The following is a 22440-nucleotide window of genomic DNA, read 5'->3' as shown; positions in this document are numbered from 1 at the left end:
TTCCTCCTCACCCTCTGCACATTCTTCTTCCCTTGCCCCTTATTTCCTCTTTTTTTGACCTCTGAAAAATACAGCAGTACTCACTATCTTGTTAGCTCCTGCATTAACAAAGCTACTGTAAAGAGGGTGGTTGTGGGAATAACCTATATCAAGCCACATAACAGACAGTGGCCAATTACTGCACATGGCTTGTCATAATGTCAGTTAATAAATTATGCTTAATTTTACCATCCAAGAAAAATAAAGCTCAAAATAAATCCCTTGTAAATGCTTGTATTCAGAGTATTCATAACCACATTTCCATGGTTCTGCTAACATATTAATGGTCATTAGCACTGGTCTAAAAAGTATCTGAGTTTAATAGTATTTCAACTTCAAGAAATTATAAGCTAGTTTGTCACAAAAAGGTCTCCAAGCCAAGTCACGAAGGCCTTAAGAAAATGGTGTTACTGGGGAAGGAATGAGATTACTACAGGCAGAATTCGCACTGCTTCTGGCAGTGGGAGCCAAGCGTAAATGCTAAGCGCTCACCAGGACAGGACGAAAGAGGAGCTAGGACCTGGCTGGCCAGGAGGACCTTCCTGCAGTGGAGTTGACCACGCTTCAAAGCAATCTATTCCTTACCCCAGTTGCCACCAGTTCCACGCTGTAAGGGAGGCCAAGGGAAAGGTATTTTCCTCGGGAAAAGTGCAGAAAGGTCAATAAATTTTTCTTGTCTCTTAGTAAAGGAAAAAAAAAGTGCTCTTCACGTTAAATATAATCGTGGTGCTGGCTGCACAGATAACCACCTACTAAAAAAAAACTTTAACAGACTAATAGCGTTCTCTGTTACGGTGACCTGTCAAAGGTTTTTATCTTGCTGAGAGATACTGAATCCTGCTGATTCATTTTCACAGGTGGCTCCTTAGATTCTCACAGGAGTAAACCTCTGAGGAGAAGGAAGGAGGCTGAATAGTGCTCAGGACAAATCCAGAGGAACTGGAACATCTGGTTTTATAAAGAAAAACAAATCCTGAGAAAAAATGGGTAAGCTCTAGCCCTGGACCTTGTTTGTGGATTGCATTTGGAAGAGGCTTGTACTTCCTGAGTGCCTCAAATCCTGCCAAAGCAACATCATTTTGCAGACAAAACGTGGGAGCAGGGTCCGGAGCACATGGAGAGCCACGGTGCCTGCCAGACTGCTCAAGCCACATGCATGAGTAAGGGATGCGGTTTTTCCTAACCCCTCTGTGCTCAGGCCTCTGAAATAAGCATCTTCTGCTCACCTCACAGGTCACGGGTGAAGGCAGCTGACGTTTGTGAGGCTTGACAGAGAAGCTCAGGAGGAAATCATTGTTACTTCTCTCCTCCTAGCAGAGAGGGAAGGAAGCAGGATTAGTGTCCTTATACAAACACTGTAAATAGGAGAAACAGAAATTAATTTATTTCATGACTGCAGCCAAATGAATGAAAAACTATCATGCATTTTAACATTGCCATAATCCATATTTGCAAGAAATCCAGACGAATGTTAGAGGGGCACCCTTTATTCTGACAATTCCCAACTTCTGGCTGGGTAACTTTGTCACGCCCAAGATCTTCTAGCAATGATCCCATCTTAAACACACACAAAGGATGCTGTCATTTGCTCCTAAATTAAAAGACAAATCATGAAGAAAAGTTGCAATCTCTTCAAACGGCAAAGACAAAGCAAAAAAACCCACCCAAATTCATGTTAGTACAAGAGCACAATTTAATGACAGCATCTCTCATTTGCTGAGAGATAACTCTGGAGAGAGAAAGGACTGGACAATGACCAGCATTTTATTTACACTGGTCATGAGACATGTCGCTTGGGTGATCTGTTCTTGTCAGGGAGTCCTTAATTAGAAAATTCCTAGAGAGAGCTCCTACTCCCACTAGGTGCTTATTAAAATCTAAAGACAAAAGGAGTTAGTAGAAAAGCCTGAGGAATGGGCAGAGAACTCAGGTTACACTGGAAGGCAAGAGTCAGCTGCTGCTAGCATAGGGAGAGGCACTCAGGATGGGATGCTGGATTTTGAATGAAAAACTCTCAGTGCTGTTCTTAGTGAGTATTTTTAGCATTAAAAAATCTAATTGGATATATATAAATATTTTAAGCTTGTTTAAAAGACATTTTATGGTTTGCTTACAGTAATATTCCCAAGCTTAATGTAAAACTTACTATAAAATATTCAGCAGCCTTTTTATAACTAGTTTTAAAAACAATTTAAAGTCTTACTGTTTTATTTTTAATTATTTTTAAGTCTGTATACTTCAGTCCTCAGATAAAGGGAACAGGGGCTTACAATTTTAATTGAAATTATGTTCTGAATTATTTTCAGAGGCTATGGTGAATTGAGTATAGGAGGCAGAGAAAGGAATTTCCTCCGCTCCTGACTCCCTCCATTTTTTGAATTCTTTTATTTTAGCTTTTATTGCCTTTTTTAGAGACCAGGCTAAGCCCTGTGTTTAAGATCAAGTTTACTATCGTACAGTAAATGTCATCTATATCCTCTACCAGGGATGTGGTGATAGGACTGTAATCCTGCATTTGCTAAAAGGTAGCCTCATTCCAGCAGACATTTTTGATTTCTATCATCTGTGACCAAGAACTGCATTACACGCTGATTTTGAAGTATCTCTCAGATACTTTTAAAACAATAAGCATAACCATTTTTATGTGCACTGAAAAATATTGTAAGTATCACTAATCTGTAGCCTGTCTGTTTTGTAGCTGGTATGGCTGGGACTGAATTTCTATTTGTTCATTGATACCTTCCACTGGTATGAAGACGAAGATGCTTACATTTATACACGGATTATGCTGGGAGTAAGTACGAGTTTGATTGTTAAAGGGTTCCACAAGAAGAATGTATGCATAGGCTGATATTATTTACATCCTTCACAATAATATTTTTCATGCTTCAACAGTAATTTTCCCATATAAGAGTATTATGTTAATATAGTATTTTCTTTCTTTTGCTCTTCCTATACCAAGCTTGTAATTTAATTTCTTTATACTGTTATATGTACAGTCAACCCTGGCTTGGGCAAGAGCTTCTGCGACGTGCCTGAATTTTAACTGCATGCTAATCCTGTTACCAGTCAGTAGAAACCTTATTTCATTCTTAAGAGGAGCAAGCATTGTAAGTGCCATTTCTCAAATAGCCGTATTATCCTCCCTTTTTTATTTCCGTAGTTCAGCAGTATTATCCATATCAAACGTTTTCCAAGGAATTTTAATTTTTGATAGAGAAGTCTGTACACTACTGCCTAGTTATTACCATTTAAATTGTCAGTATTCATGACTGAAGAGAAACAAATGGCTTGTTTAACACAGTGCTTTAAACGCAACACTGATTTTGGCAGCCGCTGCATAGCATGGTGTCATGAAGTAAAAAGTGAGGAGCTACAAAAAGCGGACGTAATAATGCAGCTTGGCCAAATGGAGAAAATACACGTCCATCATGTGTATCCTGTGTAGCTGCAAACTGAAAATTGAAGATTGAAAATGTACAGATAGATAAAAGTGTCATAAGGATAATAAGGAAGATGTTTAAACCCTTCTGTCTGAGTGGCCACTGTTCAGGTCTTCCTTTCTTGTAAACATACTTTTTTGTAATGGAGTGGTCATCTGCTCAGAGGCATTTACATTAGCCTCAGCATCGTGCATAGGAAGTACTCAAGGCTTTAGCTCTACTAGCTATAGCTTCAATTTGCAGTGAATTGTTACAATCAGAGCAATTCCAACATCACATGTTTGGGTAAAAAATCACTGATCACTTCATGACTCCAAGAACAGCAGTTTTGAAACTCTAACATTAATTTAGTTTGTTGTAAGCTAGTTCTTATTTCAGTTCTGCCTTTTTCGTTCTTCAGAGTTAGAGTTACATTTCCAGCAGTCTTTCGTTTGGGAATCACCACTGTTTTATAATTGTTTGAGTCCAGGAGCTGAGCATTTAAGAAAAAAAGTCTTGTTGGATTTCTGAATGAGTTTGTGAATCAACAGACAATATTTGCATGGCCACTTTTGATGCTGAGTAAAAACTCAGAAAACTGCAACTCTTCCTACAGATAATATTTGCTCTTCTGGGTAATATTCTGCTCTTGAGGAGCGTGGTACAGAGCAAGCTGACTGGCTCCAGCAGGGGCAGCACAGGCTGGATCCAGTGACTCTCCAAGGAGGTGCCATGCCTTGGCATTGCACCCGGCGGTGCTCCAGATATTTGGAAAATTCATTAGCTAGGAAACAACGTGGACAAATGCCAGGATCTTTGGCATGGCACTGTGCCAGGTCAAGTGAGCAATTCAGACACCCAGAACACCGTTCAGAGGCCGAGTTAGGTCTGTGAGGGCTGTCTGGGTTCCAGCAGAGCGTGTTAGTTTTGGCTGATCGCCGCCCGCCCTGGCCCCAGGCTGCCTGTGCGCAGAGGCACCCAGCTGGCCATGGGCACACCACCGCCCAGCACTGCCAATAGTGGGACGACGGCTCGGTGACACGTAAGCATGCAGCCACCTGAGGTCTAGACAGCCTCTCCCTCCTGGGGTGTGCATTTCATGAAAGCAGCATAAATGTTTTTCCTTGCAAGCTGGCTTTGCCAGCAGTTCAACTGTGTTCACGCAGCTGGGCCGGAGCTTGCAAAGCAGTGGTGGCCCAGCCTGGTGTCCTTATATCAGCAAATGAGTTAATCGCCAGCCCTGATAAAACACGCGCAACTCACAGCTAAATGTAGCAGAGTTTTATCTAACCTGGTTTTGAGCCCCTACGTATGCTAAGCAGCTTAAGGAATCCTGGAGTATCACTGTACCACAAACAGTTACCTGAGCCCCAAAGTTATGACTAACCCAAAACTTCCACTGAATTCCTTCAACATTCCATTTTTAAATGTACTGAACTCCTCTCTTCTCCTCTCCAAAATGTGAGTTGTAAATAGTAATAGGAATGATATAAAACAAGTTCTGCTTTTTCACTAAGTGCTGTGCAGGAGCACTGAGGAGACAGCTTGACAAAAACATCACATTTCACAAGACGGTTGCCTATGGAATAGCTATAAATGCAAGTAAGCTTGTTTTTCTTCTTTGCCTTTGAACTGTTTTGAATTTCACAGTGATTCTGCCTAATGCTGTAATCCCCATCAGCTCTGAGACATGCTATTTTAGTGCAATCATTTGGTGACTGCAGCTTTAAAAAGGTGCAGGAGTTCCGTCTGATTAACCATTTGTAACCTTTTTTGCTTGAGGAAAGTTTGACTGTTAAGTCAATAAACTTTACACCTGGATAGTAACCACTAGTTGCCATTTAGTTATTGTGACCAACTTGTGTGCTCTTAACATTTAAAGTAAATAACTTTCAGTAAATCCCTGAGCGTAGATGTCTGGGGAGATGACATAGAATTACAGTCTGATTTCCTAAGGAAATGGTGCTTACGAGTCACACCACTCATCTGTCCACTGCTACATCTTCTTCAAGAAATTTTCAACCATGTAATCAATTTAATCTGAATCTGAGACAAGCAGCTGTCTCCAAAACATTCAATTCTTAAGTACGTTTTTTTAAATAGGTGGTGGACACAGGGAACACAGGCCCTCTTGAGAGAAAAACTGCATGCTGAGATCAAAAGTTATCTATTCTGCTGGTCTTAGTGACTTACTGAGCTATAGATGTTCGTTCTCCGGGCTGGGAAGAAGACATGGCACCCTCCTGTTCCCCAAGTGATTAAAGGACCTGGAGAAGATGGAAGCTTGTAGGAATTCAGAGGACATGAGGGGAACAGGAGATAATGTGGGGAAGAAGGATGTGCAGAGAAGGAAGAACGAAAGGCAATATGAGCAAGGACATAAGCACATAGAGATGGAGATGTACACAGGGCAGATAGTTTTCTTAGAAAACATGAAGGAGACAGAGGAGTTAATCAATGTTATTTGCAAGCATAAGAATTGCAGGGTAACAGTTCTACCCCCAGGCTGTCAGGGTGGATCCTGGTCCCAGTGTTTCTATCAGTCTACATGAGGGAGCTGCTTTTGCGTGTATATGCTGTTGCTGTCCCCATGCAGTGAGACAAGAATATGAAATCAGGATTGCCATCAGGAATCAATAGGTAAAATTTGTGCTTTCTATGTAGCGCTAAGGAATTCAGAGGTGAAGCTGGGGGATAAGAATGTGCATCTTACAGTGTATTACAATGATTTACTTATCTGTTATGTCCATTCATTTATCAGAGTTCAGTTTCAGTATAAAGCAGATTCCTATAGAACGCAACATTGCTTCTTTAATTAACAAATCAACCCAGGAATGTAAATTAACCAACATCTACTTGGTGTATAATTTGTCATGCTCCAAAAAGAAAGCAAAACTGCACAGTCAAACCTTTTATGGTTTTGGGTTTTACATTAACATAAAAATGTTTGCTAGTGCATTAAGGTGGACAGTTTGGAAAGTGCAAGTCTATCAGAAAAGTGATTACTTTATGGCTTCAGTAATTCCAAGGAAAAAAACACAGGAGCTGAAGTGAAATGACAAAAAGCACCAGTATTTAGTTCTGTCACTCTCTAGGGAGAAAATGAGGGTTTGTTTTGGGGTTGTTATTTAGGTTGGGGATTTTTCCAGAATATCAAATGGACAAATAGTGGATGAGATATTTGAGAAAGAAAATAAAAGAGAGGGAAGTCTAATGAACAAAACATGACAACCTATGAACTTATGTTTCCCTAACAAACAAATAAGCAACAGCTATCATATTTGGGAAAACACCACATCATTCTATAGTCAGACTTAGATAAAGAATGCCCAGAAACTCAGTTGCCTCAACTTAAATTTCAAATTAACAAAACAAACCCCCATCCAATCTACAGCACATATTGTAACAGAAAAGCAATGTTTCAGAGTAAAGAGGTACATACAAGTATATAGAGTCCCTTTTTATAAAATCTAAGTGTTAAAATGATGTGTAAATAGATGCCATTGTCCTCTCAACTGACACGTTATTTATCCAAGTACTACCTATATTGCCTTTTGTCACACAAAATCATAGTCAACTCCTATTAGTCTATCGCATTTTAGTAATTCTTAGTTAAATAAATGTGCTCCCCTGGATGATCAATAGCCTAAATGTGGCAGCAAGAACTTCAACCAATTTGCGGATCAGATCAGTAATCTTAACCTCACAATATAAAATTGTAGACTCCTTTATTATTAAAGTAACATGTATTCATCTCAGCTTGCCAGGTGGTGTTATTCCAGCATATTTATTTAATAGCATGTTAAAAAAAATCATTGCAACATTAGTATTGTCTGGCTTATAACAGGCAGCCAGCTCAGCTGAGGTGTGTGTGGCCTTGGAAAAAGTACCTCTGTACCTTTAATTTTTCATCAGCTCTAATACAAATTCAAGAGCAGGCTTTAATTGGTCAGGTCATAAAGTGATATAATTAGAGACTGGTGGAAGAGGGAAGCTGGAGGAAAAAGAGAGAGTAAACAATGCTATCTATAATCAAGGGCATCATTGAAAATTCAGTAAAGGGAATTCTGCTTAGTTTGGTTTCCTGTGTTCTGCATGCCTGTCTGTGATAAGAGCTGTCTGGGAGTTATTCACCCACTAATAAATCTTCCTTATAGACCTGTAACTCTCCTAGAATAAAATCATAGTTTCATGCATTCTCAGTTTGATCAGTGCAAATAATTCTATGCTTTCTAATGCAAAAGAGACTTATCAGTTGAGAGGCAGTGGTCTGAAACCTAAAGATATCTACAAGAGATAGTAAATAACATTTTGTGCAACTCCTCCCTCTTACTGTATTGTTTTTACCCTCTTAAGAAAGTACATTCATACATTTTCTGAAGTGAGGAGTGTTGGGGGGACACTTTTTTTTTTTTTTACTTTGACTTACAGTGCATAGTCTGAAGAACAAACTGCTTCTTGTGTTGTTTTGATGTTTGCAGAAAGGTTATGTAGATAAATTGCCCCAACAGTCTTTGAATTACAATATGAATAAAGCTTAATCAATTAAGGGAAAGTAGGGGAAGGACAGTGAGACTTTTTGTAGCTAGGCTGTTTGAAATGATCATTCCTGCTCCTTAAAAATTCCAGCAGTGCGATTTTCTTAAAAACATGCAAAATGCAGACAGAAGTGTCATGACACCAGGTGTGTTTGGCTTCTGACAAGCACTGAAAAATCTATAGCTAAAAATACTATAAAACCTCTCCTTTTTCAACCACATTTTGGTAGCGGTGGTTGTGTGAAGGGCTTTGGTGATCTGAGTGACATTTTCGTGTAAGCGATGAAGTTTTTAGGGAAGCAGATGCTTGTCTTCAAAAGAAGTTTAGCTGACATCTCATTGTTGTACTTCCAGAAATTACAGAAAATCAGATTTCCATTAAACAGCATTTTTTTTCAGTCAGAGTGTTTAAATCCAGACTTAGTGCAAGTACTAGGAAGGAAACTACATTAAATTAAATATTATAAACTTCCACCTAGGAGAAAAAATGGTTCAAGTCACTTTCTTTTGATGTTTATAGCCATTCTGAAAAAAAAAAAAAAATCCAATGCAAGTATGTGTGTGGTCACTATTGTTGTAATTTTTACATAACCTGCACTTTTTTAGTTCACAAAGACAGCATGAAGCTGAATCAAGTGTTCTGTGTAACTAGAAAAGGCACAAGGCAGTGGCAAAAGAACGCAGGCTTGGTCAGGAGCAGAATTTCCCGTGCCTGGGTTAGCTGCTTGCAAAGCCGTTCTTTTTGCTGTGGGCAGAAAGGCCTAGATTTGACTCTTTGATTTTATCATGATGGGTTGCTTAACCAAAGAATTTAACTGCTAGCAGCAAGCTCCAATTTGATTATTAACCCGTACAGGCATGCAGAAAAAGAGAGAGTGAAATCTTATCCTCAGATAAACACATGCAATTTCTGTTTAGTTCAATGAGAGTTGTGCATGCTTCACTGAAGGCACAATTGGCTGGATAAGACTAGCTAAATTGACCAGGCTTTCAAGATAATTTAATTACATCTCTTTGTATTTAAGAATATGTACAGTAAACACCACGCTCTAATAGCAGCCCTTTTCCTCCCTCCCTCCTTCCAATAAAATCTTTTATTCGATCTCAGAGGTGGGCTAGATAGAACGTCTTCAGGTCAAATACAAATTATGTATGTCAAGTGCTTCAGAGATTCTAGATGTTGTTAAAAACAACAGCCAAAATCCTTCAGTCTTCATGGGCAGTTATAAAGAACTTCATTTAACAGATGGCATGATTTATTCTGTACTTTATATTTGGTCATGCAGGATGAGGAAAAAATTGATCTGAAAATCCAGAGATGTAGTACCTTAAACTTCGTCCTCATGGTTAACTTATCTAAAAGGTACAGAGAAAAAAACCCCAACTGTTGTAAGCTCAGATTTCAGAAATTTGCATATTAATTTTGAAATTGCTTAGTAAATTCTATACACTGCAGATGCAAAGACCTTCAGAAAATGTACTTTAGGGATGTAAAAAATTTTAGCTAATGGCAGTGTATCCAGTGCCAGACATTTTAGTCTGCTACAACTATTGTACATTAAATGAACCACAGTGAAAATGGAATTAGATCTTTGCATTACTCTTACCATCCAGCTACAACTCATTTTTAGATTGCATCATTTTTTTCCTAGCAGCACACAAAAAAACATCAGAAGTATTAATCTAATAACACTTTAGGCAATATTTAAGATCACGGGAGACTCATGTAAACCAACATACCCAAGTACACCATTAGTTTGAATGTTAATATTTTCCAGTGTACCTTTATAGTCTGTACATTTAACAGCTACCTCAGAACAGCTTGCAGAAAAAAAACCAAACCCTCTCCTGTTCATTCTGGAAGTCTTCTACACTTGTAATATTCTCTACCTGTTAGATGACAGCTGGAGGGAATGTCACCCAGGAGGGAAGATGTGGTAAATCCCAAAGATAAAGCTATGATGATGTTTGCATTGACAGTAACACTTACAGTAAAGCAGAACAATGTGCAGGTGGACAAAATTGCGTCCTTTAATAGCCTACAGAAAAAACTTACTAGGTTAAGTTGCAGAAAGTTATCTCTTCTTCCAGGGAAAAGTTGCAACATGTCTGCTCTTCATTAAACCTTAGGCTCAAGATCTTCTTGGGAAGCTATATCTATTCAATCCATTTTTTTTCTGTTCAAGACTAGAAATACTCTATTAGGAAATGTGGACCTGTCTGTCTGGAAGAAACTAACACCTTGTTTCACTCTCAATACTTGGCATACACCAGATAACACCATGTTTCCTATTGCTTCTGACATGACCAGAATTTGTACAAATCATGTACAATCCCGCACTTTGAGGAAAGTGTAAGATTTTGTAGCCTTCTAAACAACAGAAATGTCATCATTTCACGTGAAGACTTCACAATGTGCAGTATCACTTTTTAAAAATCTATGTGTTTTGAAGGTGAAAGAGACAAAGAGTGTTATGCTATGAACACGGATTCAAACCTCCACCTCTAGTCAACTTTGCTATTTTAAGTGAGCAACGATAGTCCAAAACCTGCAGTTTATATGCTGCAGGAAACCCTTGGTAAAACACCGCCATGGATCACATCTGTGTGAAATTCACAAGGTTCCAAGGCTATGGTGACTGTTACATCATATCAGAGTTACAAAGAGCATCCTGCTGGTATAGAGGAGAAGAGGCCCAAGTCGAATCATAGAATCATAGAATCATAGAATGGTTTGGGTTGGAAGGGACATTAAAGATTATCTAGTTCCACCCCCCCTGCCATGAGCAGGAACAGCTTCCACTAGACCAGGTTGCTCAGAGCTCCATCCAACCTGGCCTTGAATACTTCCAGGGAGGGGGCATCCACAGCTTCTCCAAGCAACATGTTCCACTGTTTCACCACCCTCATGGTGAAGAATTTCTTCTTAATATCTAATCTAAATCTGCCCTCCTTAAGTTTAAAGACGTTCCCCACATACCCTTGTGAAAAGTCCCTCTCCATCCTTCCTGTAGGCCCTCTTCAGGTACTGGAAGGCTGCTATAAGGTCACCCCGGAGTCTTCTCTCCTCCAGACTGAACAGCACCGACTCTCTTCGCCTGTCCTCGTAGGAGAGGTACTCCAGCCCTCTGATCATCTTTGTGGCCCTTCTCTGGACCCACCCCAGCACATCCACGTTCCTTCATATGTTGGGGGCTCCAGAGCTGGATGCAGTACTCCAGGTAGGGTCTCACGAGAGCAGAGTAAAGGGACAGAACCACCTCTCTCGACCTGCTGCCCACGCTTCTTTTGATGCAGCCCAGGATACGGTTGGCTTTCTGGGATGCAAGCGCACATTGCCAGCTCATGTTGAGCTTCTCATCCACCAGTACCCCTAAGTCCTTCTCCTCAGGGCTGTTCTCGAGCCACTCTCTGCCCAGCCTGTACTTGTGTTTGGGATTGCTCTGACCCATGTGCAGGACCTTGCACTTGGCCTTGTTGAACTTCACGTGGTTCACGCAGGCCCACCTCTCCAGCCTGTCAAGGTCCCTCTGAACAGCATCCCTTCCTTCCAGTATGTCAACCACACAACACAGCTTGGTGTTGTTGGCAAACTTGCTGAGGGTGCACTCAGTCCCAGTATCCATGTCGCCGACAAAGATATTGAACAGCACTGGCCCCAGTACCGACCCCTGAGGCACAACACTCATCACTGTTCTCCACCTGGACATCGAGTACCATTACTGGTTGCACCAGTAATCACTAGCAGATGCTAAGATATAACTGCTCAGTAGAGGTCCACTCAGAGATTCATTGTCAGGGCTTTCCATCCTTCGAAAGTTTTCTCTCCTCTTTCCCTTGGTCCGGTACTGGAATACATGCAGCATGTAACTCCAGAACCTACCGCAGACAGCGGTCCATTACCCCGCACTGCCGTCCTCCGAGTGAGCTCTTTCAGATGTCAGAGAAATCAGGTCTTCATCAAGCAATGACTTGGTTCCCTTCCAGCTGGATCTGATAACATCCTTACCAGGCCAAAACATCTGTTCTGAAAGGAGACCCTTGTAGCAAGAGTTCCCCCCTTCCCACTCAGCACTTAAAAGTGCTGTTACACTTAAATACATAAACAGTGTTTATATACTGCTTATGCACCCGTTGTATGCTGGGGAACAGATTGTCACAGCCCCCACACAGCCGCTGCCTAAACCCTGTGGCTCAGAGCCTCTTGGGCTTTTGGGTTGTGACAGTCTGAACCCACACATCTCACTCGCTGCTTGTAGTCTAGCGTAACCTTGCTTGCAGCATCCCAGTGCTGCTGAGGTGCTGGGAGCGCCTGCACAGGCGCAGGCTCCGGGCAGTGTCTCCTGACTGGTGCTGGCCAGGTTGTTTCACATGCAGCACCTAAACCATAACAGCATACACAGGACACGCCGGGTCACTGAGTCCAATACCTTCTAATGCTCACAGTCACGTCATATACGCTATTTCATAAAATGACCAACCTTCAGCCAAAAGCTGCTTAGATTGCTTGAACCCATTATCCTGTTTATTGAAAGGTTATTTTAGAGTCTCATTCCTTTGATGGCTTGAATCTGTCCTGTAATTTCCAGGCTCATTTTATCTCTGTTCCGTTCATACCCATTTGGATTCAATGCTCATTCTGCTGAAGCTATTCCAGCTTGTATAAATAATTTATGATTCATTGGCCCAAAGATTCATAAAACAGGGGAGCTTGATTTTGCAGTTTGGGTGCTCAGGATATTCACTTGGGATGCCTGTGTCAATAAATATTTGATTATTTTTATCAAGGGTTTCATGAGGAGACAGCTCACAAGAGAATAACCAGTCAGCCCAGGACATGTGATTTGTTTTAAAGCCCTATTTTAAACTTAATGTAACAAGGATTTTAAAATAGGTCTTTCATCTCCCAGTGAGTACCTAAGTGTGGGGCAACGAGGTGAAGCAGGTGTTAGGGAGTGGCAGGGGGAAAGTCCCAAAGCTAATATTATGTTTTGAATGAAGTGCAATCCGACAGGCAACCGACCACAGCACACCTACTGCTCTAGAAGGATCACCTCAGAAGAACAGAATGAAAATAACTTCTCTCCAGCCTGGACACAGGGGCTAACCTACTGCCGGGGGAAGAGTGCAATCTTCTCCCTTTTTACACTGGTTGCTTTAAGCAATTCCATGGCCAGCATCCAACCTTAACTGTTATTCTCATGCCCACAGCTCTCCCCAGGTACTGCAAGGAGCTGGACTCTGGCATGGGAAGTGAGGGAGCTCACTAAGTGGATAGGCACCTAAAAGACTTAGAAATACCAAAGTCCTTATGCATTTAATCCTGTGTTTTCATCTATGATTACACAGGGACTAGCAGAGTAAGACATTACTTCTGTGCAAATAGTCACAATTAAAAAAAGGAAAAATAGAAGAAAGAGCAAAGAAAAAAGAAGGAAGAAGAAAGAAGAAAGAGAGAAGGAAGAAGAGAGAAGAAAAAGAAAAATTAAAAGAGAAAAAAGGAAAAAAATAAGAAAAAAGAAAAAGGAAAAAGTCTTTCGAGAGAATACTGTTCAGGGAAGCAGATGGTATTTGGTTTAGTACAAATACTGACTTTTAGAAAGGTTTTTTAAACTGTCAGGGACAAGAACAGACACACTGAGGAGAGATGATAATGCGAAGCTAATTATAAAAACTAGAAATAGCATATTCTAATAGCTCTACTGTAAACATATAATTGTTTTTCATTGTCATTTTTTTGTCCTTTGGCGTTTAGTATTTTGATTAACTACATCTTTCCTGTAATGGATTTGATAATCTCTCATATTGAAAACTGAATCCCTGCACCTGGCATTATCACAACTTTATCTATGTTAGCCAATAATAAAACAAAGTCCTTCTTTTTTCCCTCTTTTGAAATTTTCATCATTCCACTCAGGAAAAGAATTAGAGGGAAGTTCTTACTTCAGTCTAAGGCATTTTTCTAAACTGACCATTTCATATAGCTTTTGGGAGCAGGCCAGAAGTAGAGATGATATATGATGCTCAGGGTAAATCAGATCTAACACTGTGATTCAGACTTCTCTCTTAAAATTGTCATTCCTGTGGTTTCCCCAGGCTCCACCTGCATAAAGTAATGCTATAGCTACTTGTTAATAGGGGACAGATTTCGACTGCATCTCTTAAATACCCCTGGTGCAAGCTGCAAACTTGTCTGTGGCTAAAACTGACAAGTTCGTGTCCTGCGTAGCAATATTAGACCTTGGCACATCCTAGTACATTAAAAAAAAATAGGGATTTGAATGAGTTTACCTCATTTTGAACAATTTAAAGTCAGAGGCAAACACCTTTATATCATCTCTCAAGAGGTCCTACTTTGATGACACTGAAGACTGCAGGGCACTTGACTGCAAACGTGAGACTTGACCCTGGAGCTGTTCCTCTCTTCTCCACTGAGAAGCAGTTGCTCCATACTAGACACGTATTTGATAAAATTTTCCTTTTATTGTCAGCTTAACCTATGCAAAGCTCTCAGTTTACGCCCAAGCTTTTCAAATAGCTTATAGTGTGCTTAACGAAGTTCCTTCTGGCACTGTGGACAAGTACAAATGTGTCTGTAATTCCACACCACTCTCATGCAGCCATCCATATTGTTGCCCACTTGATCAACATCGAGCGGTATCATACCAGCCAGTCAAAGGAAGCGGGGGAGTTACGGAATAAACTTTCTGGTCTTGGCAACAGCCCGAATGAAAGCTACTTGAACCCAATCAGGACCTATGAAACAGTAAGCTGTCACTTTTTGGTTTTCCTCATCTAAAAAGTTCTCCTCTGTGGATTCCATTGTCGGTAAAACTGTATTTCAAAGCCTTTTAACCAGAGCAAGGAGTTGCCAAAGGTTAACCTCAATTTCAGCTCAAAACACTTACTCAGAGCTGCAATTTTCAGGTTACTAAGCTCAAAGAAATGTCTACAGTATTTTAATTAGTTTGTCAGGAGACGGGGGGGGGGGTGTGATAAGGAGTATTGTGAATAGTAGACAATGAAACAAACCTGCAAAGAATTTTAAAAAACTAATCTAAACTAACAACATACGGAACAAATACAACTTCTTTCCAGAAAGAAAAAAACCCAACATCACATAACAATACTTCTTTCACAGTTGCTATTTGCCTCTCCCCATGGTTGCACAGTGTCTTCCCAATCTGGGGGTTGATTCTGCCCTGTTGAGTGTGGCTGTCCGGGGAAGAGCACACGCAAAACCACCCAGAGGACTGCTGCACACAGGAGTCAGCGCACTGGGAAGCTAGTGCTGGTGCGTGCTCTTCAGAGACAAGCAGGACTGTGAGCACCTCAGCCCTGAAAACGAATGACTCTTCTTGCTTTGGGGAAGAAAAGTGATTCTGTCTCCTGTCCACTTCCTTGGCTATCTCAAACCAGCACGGGTAGAGAAGCTATTGTTTATATTACTCATAAAGAAAAACAGATCCTTTCTGCAATGCATGCATGTAAAGCATGCAAAAATTAATCATCTGTTTTCCTTATTCCATCATACTATACACCACATAGATATTATTTGTTTGCTTGTGTATACCATTGCATGCTTTTGTATCTTCCAGGGTTGAACTGACCCTGGTGAGATTCCCACACAGTGTTTCTGCTCTTTAGAGTAACTTTCCCACACAGCCAGCACGCAATAAATGCTGCATGAACACGGTGCGGGGCTCTTTCGGTCAGCTGTGTGCTCCACTGAAAGAAGAAACAAAGTGAGATGATGGCTGGACAACCGTCAGTAGGTTTCGACAGGATTTTTCAGTTACAAGGCATTTTGTCCTGTTTTTTCTCTGTTCCTTTTCAGTTTAGATATTTTCATCTTTCCAAACAAACAAGTAAACAGAATCACAGAATCACAGAATAGTAGGGGTTGGAAGGGACCTCTGTGGGTCATCTAGTCCAACCCTCCTGCCGAAGCAGGGTCACCTACAGCAAGCTGCACAGGACCTTGTCCAGGCGGGTCTTGAATATCTCCAGAGAACAATTCTCAAGTTTGAAGAAAACCAAGCAAATAATCGATCTCAATGGTATGAACACAAAAGTCTTGATGTTAGTGTTGACAAAGCAGTTAGTTTTATCAGAACAGGACGGCAAGCAGGGACGAAGCTGCCCAGTGTTTCTGCACCCCTGGTGCCCACTCTCACCACATGCACGTGAGATGTTCCCCAAGAACAGAACAGAGCTCACAGCTCTGAATAGGAATTTACTGTTTTTCAGCATGCATTTTTTTCTACACTAAGCCTTCCCATGGTGAAATAATTGTGAGGTAGGACTCTAATTAACACCAAGATCCTAAAAAATATCCTTGAGGAGAAAGGCTAGCATTTTCTAAGATCCTTTCCCAGATTTCTCACAGTAATATGCCCCATAATTATCAGCCTAGATTTTACTCTAACCTCTAACATATATATTTCTTTTTTTGTCCACTCGTGTGTCAGTAGCTACACTCAGAATTAATAAATTATGAAGGAAAGCAAATAAAATATTGCTTCTAACTTCAGAGAAGAAAGTTCTGAGAACAACAATTCAGGCATTTTTTTCAGTTCCGTCCTACCCCTGCAGCAGCAATGCACTAAGTGTCTTTGACATTTTTCCATGTTTCATCTCAACATTCAGACTAGCCACTGTGATGGAAATGTTCAAAATATCACATAGATCAATCCTGTTAATATGTAATAGGATCTGAACACAGTCTTCACAGGCACCAATTTGAAAATGTACTGTGTGCTGTCAAGTGTGAACATTTGAAAGAATGATTCTACTGTAAAAAGTGACTGCAAAAATGGCATTGTGGAATTTTATCACCTCAAGGATTTCCATATCATATGAGTGCACTTTACAAGCACAACAGAGGATTTTTTTTCTCCTAGTGTATTAAGCTGTAGAACCAACACAGGATCCAGAAGGCGTGCTGAGCGCCTTCATTCCTGTGCATCAGCACCAGGAAAACAGATATATATGCTTTTGCAGGCCAAATGAGGACTTCATTTACACTCTGCTGGCATATTTAGCTTGAGTCTCATCTTGCATGTGAGATTTTTACTGCTATTCTTCACGATTTGCACTTTATAATTGAGATCAGCATCTGACTGTTGTGTTCAAAATACATCTTCATTCTCACTTCAGTTTATTTTGGTGAGTTTAGACAGATGTAACAGATCTGCACTGATGTCTGTGAGTCATGAACAAGAAAGAACATGTTGAAGCCCAGTATATTCATGTTTCATCACCGATAAGCATAAAAAAACGTAAATATAAATATGTCTTTTAAAAAATAAACCCAGGTATTATCCAATATATCTTCAGGTAAATGTAGAAAACAGGTAAAGGAGATGGGCTGTTTAGGTATATGAGAGCCACTCATTTGATACACCACTTCAGATCTGCTGAAACCCCACAAACTTTGAAGTAAAATAAGCACCAGGGCCACACACCTTTATGGTTGCAGGTATCCTAGCACGTCACTTTATCACCCTCATATGAGTAAGTTGCTTTCTAGTGCTGTTTTGCTTATTACAGTTCTAGGTTTCCCGCTTCTCTAAAAATTTTTCTTTTTTTTCTGAGACAATTTTACATAAGCAAAATAGATAAAAATACTAATGACACAAATTTCCTCATTTTGATTCCTGAAACAATAAGTTGCAGCAAACATTTACACATCTGCCTGGGATAAGCCTGAGTGGGAATAGAAGGGAGGGATGTTTTTCCATGCTCTTCTGCTGGAAAATGGAGGCTTGCCTTGACTCCATGTCTTGTTCTCCTTTTGCTCCGATGCTGAAAATGTATCTTCAGTTTTGGATTCATACATAATAGCAAAAACAGTAACAATAGTAACAGCAACAGAAGAAGTAATAAAAATAACAACTACAAAAACAACTAATAATACTAATGTAAATGCAAATGCAAATGCTAATACTAATACTGTATTCTCATTCTAGAACACAACAGGAGAGGTACTAAACACCATAGCTGGAGTAACTGGAGTCATGATAACTGTGGCTTTAATTCTGATCATGACTTCATCCACCGAGCTCGTCAGAAGGTCGTGTTATGAGGTGTTCTGGTACACCCACCACCTCTTTGTGGTTTTCTTTATTGGTTTAATAATCCATGGCATGGGGTAAGTGTCTGCATAAACTACATGGGGTATATGTACACAGTTTGAGATGAAACACGATTCAAATCTATAATCCTGTGCTTTTCTATTAACAAACTGCTGGGATCTTTGCTTGGAGACAGAATGCAAAAGGAAAGCATTTTGAAATTAAAACACAGCACTTTTCTGAGGACTAAAAGTGAGATTTAGTTTTTTTAACCACTCTTACAGCATCTTACAACCTGCACCTTATCAATGCGTCAGTCCAAATGAACTGTCATCCCTGAGATTTGGGGACATCGCAGATTAGGAATCAGACCTTTGTGGGTTCAAATTAATTAGGGATAGACTTTATGGTCATAGCTCTCGCAAGGCATTTTGTGAGAGAGCTTGGACAAGCTGGACAAGCTTTCAGCATGCCAGCTACCTGGTGGCGAATGTCCCTGTGCCCATTCTCCCCTACATCCATAAACGCAAAGTGGTTTTGCCCTTTTCTGTCTGTGGGGAAAAGAACCCCAAATTTCCTCACCATGGAGAAGCAGGCACTATACTGTGAACCAGGTTTAAATGTCTACGGTAACAAACAACTCAAGTTTGTGACTAGCCCAGTCAGGCAGAGTTTATGGAGAGGGATGGCTGCCAGGTCACTGATTGTCTCCCTGTTCCTCAGCACAAGAGGAAGGTCTGATCTGTTGGTACCGGGCTCCGGTTCTCACACCAAGGGACAGCAGGGTCGGGGGAGCCTCCCTGCGAAGTTCAGGGGCTGATAAATCTCCTGTTGATGCAGAGTGAGAGCAAAAAGGTGCCTACTGATGAAAAGATTTCCATCTTCTGTATCCAGCTCCACTGACATCTGCTTTTTCTCCCTTGCGTGCTTCCATTTCCTTTTCTCACTTCTTTGCAATAGTGTTAATGTGAATCTACAGCTGCGCATCTACATTTTCATTTTAATTCAGATAGGGAGTGCAATTTTGATGCAAATCTTGTGGTCCCCTTCACCTGCTATGCTTTGGTTTATACCATGGCGCAACCTTGGGCTGCATAATACAGCATTTTGGGATGAAACTACACTGACACAAACACATCTCTGTGTGCCAAGCACTAACAAGTGAGCTATTCACAGGATCAAGCCAGACCTAGTCCTAAGCCCTACATAACCCTCAAATGTGTCCAGTGCGAGGCCCTCACCAAAGACTGCTTTGCTCCGTAGATCTTTTCTTGCTGACTATCTAGTGTACACATGGCCTTGAGCTGTGGTAAAGCTTTTCAGATCTAAGGACAGGGTCACTTGGTGTTATCATAATACACTTTTTATGTCTGTTTCGCAAAACATTCAGATGCATTGCCCACCACTTAAGAACATACAGACCATCACTCTTTGACAGAGTGGAATTTCCTATCCCACAGCAGCGTGAGTGTCTGCCTGTTCCCTGGAGGTACGTGGCGTCACCAGAGGGCAGCGAACGGGCCAGTACGATGTTTTGTGGAGTGTTATTTTTCTCACCTCTTTCCTTGCGGTTTGAGAGCTGCCACATTCAGTTTGGCTTTGACTGTTCCTGAAATTTGCCCAATTAATTAGTCCCAAGCTTCAGGGGCACAGCTGCAAACAAATGCTGTAAACTGTATCCCAGCCTGATTAAAATGGAGCCTTCCCCTCTCTCTCCGGAAAATCTTTTAGAATCCAATTTCAGACAACTATAATGAACCCTTTAAACCCTCAGCTTTGTAAGCTCCCTCTGCTTAGCCAGCCGATCAGCTCTCCTCAGCAAGAGAATGCCCTTTCGACAGCATTCAATGAGCACGCTGCTTGCTCCAGGCTGGGAGCGCAGTGCAACAGAGCAGCTCCCTGTTGCCCCAGCACATCCCTACCACTACCCCATTTATGAAAAGGAGTCAGAACCCAAGGTTTCATTCACTTCCCACCGCCTTCTCCTTCCCAGGTGACTGAACAAAACTCACTCGAGCCTACCTCCTTTTCTGTCTTTCTGTCTGAACTGGTAGCAGCTGATGACACTGCCTTCTTATCTCCTCAGGCTAGTGGGCAGGACAAGCTAATGTTGTAGAGCCAAAGTAAGTATGGAAGGGAAAAATCAGAGAAACAATATGAAACAAACAGGGTTTCCCCATAAAAATCTTCCTTCTCTACCCATAATCAACACCAGCTGAAACCCATTTAAACTGAACAGTCAGGACTGATATGTTTGGGAAAATTCACATCATTAACATTCTCTGAAGTAAAGAAGCTAGAATTTAATATTTTTAGAGAGTACACATCTAATTACGGTCCTCCAACTTTATTTGCAGCTTTTAAAAATGCATTTAGAAGGCAGAAAAGGAAAGAGAAGGTCTGCCAGTATTAAATTTTATTATTTTTCTAAACAATACCAGATGCTCATACACAGAGGAGGTCAAAGTGTCTGCTCCAAAGAACTTGGAAATCATTCTAACTTTGCCACAATCAGCAAAATGTACATTTTCTACACAAGGACTCTCCACACTTCTGCTGCATTAATGTATACCAATACCATAACACACCTCTTGCATTTGGTAAAAAAGTCACGGCAAAGCTAAAGGAAAGGTAATTTGAACAAGGGAGCAGAATAGGGTTGAAATGGGCAGTTCTTGAACTTTCAGTTATCTCCGAATCTGCATTTGACTACTAGTGCAAAACCAACAGATGCGTGGAAACGTTGCAAAGAAGCATATCACTGATGAACATTTTTGTTTTAAGTCAGCTTGTGCGAGGTCAGACATCTCAGAGTCTGCTGCTTCATAACGCCACTTACTGTAAGGATCACTACTTGGAATGGGAGAACGCCACTCAGTGCCCTTTGCCGCAGTTTTCTGGCAACAAACCTGTGGTAAGAGTGATGTTTATCTTCTGCTTTTAACTTCATGTCCTTCCTTGGGAGGCCAAAAGTCTCAGGTGGTAGGGAGCTGGAGTGTATGCTAGTGACTGGCACTTAGTGTCATGGTTAGAGGGTAGTTTCACATTTCTGTTCCATGACCTCTCCCTGTGCATTAGGACATTGATCCTGACCTCCTGTACAGTCAGTATAGGCAGGTACAGATGAAGAGCAATGTGTAAAGTTTTGGTGTTATTAATAAAAATTTTTATTTCTGGAAGATCCTTTAGTTAGGCAACACTCCCTTTGAAGTGTACGGATTTCAGAAGTGTACTCTACTTACATCTGTTGTGTACATTTATTTTTAATTATTCAGTATCACCAATATCCTTGATGTGTTCATTGCACAAACAGAGCCTCCAAGTAAAAATCTTATGAGGGTAGAGATACAGAAAATACAATGCAACAGCAAAGCTAGGGATGTAAATTAATATTATTATTTTAACTAATAATACTTTAATATGGATAGTCTAAATACCAAGGGAGAATAAGTTTGAGATAAAATTATGTCCTTGCTTTGGGGCACATGCTTCATATCATCTAGCCTTGAAGTCCTAAGTTAGGTAAAAATGAGAGAATTTGAAACAATGAATTACGAAAGGGAAAGGTGAAAGGCAGGAAAAATGTCCCATGGAAGGGTGGTTTTGCTGCAACAAGACTGCAAATCCACAGGGGGTAATTAAGCAGCAGACTTGTACAGTATGTCAGATGTCTAGCATCCAAACAAAATCATTTAACATTTACAGCTCAAGATTTAGCTTGCTCATATGCAAGTTTTTGTTGCTTCTTCCAAAAAGAGAAAACATACCAAAAGAAATCGTATAGTAAAGGAGAAAAATTAGCATGCAGTGTCTCGTAGCTTTTTTAATGGCTGACATAGACTTTTCTTGAACTAAACTATTGTTAGCCACTATCCAACCTGCATATTAATGAGAAAATGAATGCCTCTCTAAAAATTTCAGCTACAATGTCGCCATAAAAATCAATACATGGCTACGCACCATGAATACAGACACAAGCTTGCTTCCAACAGCATGTCTTCACATTCATTATCATAAAGCTAACTGGAGAGAACTTCCATTTCTCTGAATTAAACCTATTTTGCCACACTTTCCTGCATACTGAAGGCCATACTTGCAAAGTCACATTACATTAAAAGAATTGTGGTAATACCATATGGCATACAGATTGTCTATAAGACCAGTTCTTTGCTGGCCGGGTAACATGCTATGGTGTGATACCTGCTAGACACCATGGTTGGCACGAGTTCATTCAGAGGCTACAAAGCTGTGGTGAGACCTGCTCAGCACTGGCAGGGGCAGGTGCAGACATGACCGAGCAGGGAGGGGACAGCTTTGTGCACAGCTGGGATTGCGTGGGGTGACTGACACAGTTCCTGGGGGAGG

At 40.8% G+C, this 22440-nt stretch overlaps 1 protein-coding gene across 2 annotated transcripts in view; it reads left to right on the top strand.

The window, feature by feature from the left end:
* The first annotated feature begins 2023 nt into the window (after window positions 1-2023).
* Window positions 2024-22440, top strand: part of NOX3 (NADPH oxidase 3) — a 40566-nt gene continuing 20149 nt past the window's right edge. The window contains exons 1-7 of one of the 2 annotated variants that reach the window (XM_075446440.1): window positions 2024-2068; window positions 2738-2833; window positions 3039-3149; window positions 4979-5063; window positions 14620-14765; window positions 17971-18152; window positions 20860-20989. In XM_075446440.1, the coding sequence (XP_075302555.1) occupies window positions 2024-2068; window positions 2738-2833; window positions 3039-3149; window positions 4979-5063; window positions 14620-14765; window positions 17971-18152; window positions 20860-20989 (795 nt within the window). Of the gene's footprint in view, window positions 2069-2737; window positions 2834-3038; window positions 3150-4960; window positions 5064-14619; window positions 14766-17970; window positions 18153-20859; window positions 20990-22440 lie in introns of both variants that reach the window. The other variant, XM_075446430.1, reaches the window with a different exon arrangement.

The sequence above is a fragment of the Opisthocomus hoazin genome, chromosome 2 (assembly GCF_030867145.1).
Source record: "Opisthocomus hoazin isolate bOpiHoa1 chromosome 2, bOpiHoa1.hap1, whole genome shotgun sequence".
Taxonomy (NCBI): Eukaryota; Metazoa; Chordata; class Aves; order Opisthocomiformes; family Opisthocomidae; genus Opisthocomus; species Opisthocomus hoazin.
Note: the sequence above shows the minus strand (reverse complement) of the source record. Positions and strands in the feature narration are given on the sequence as shown.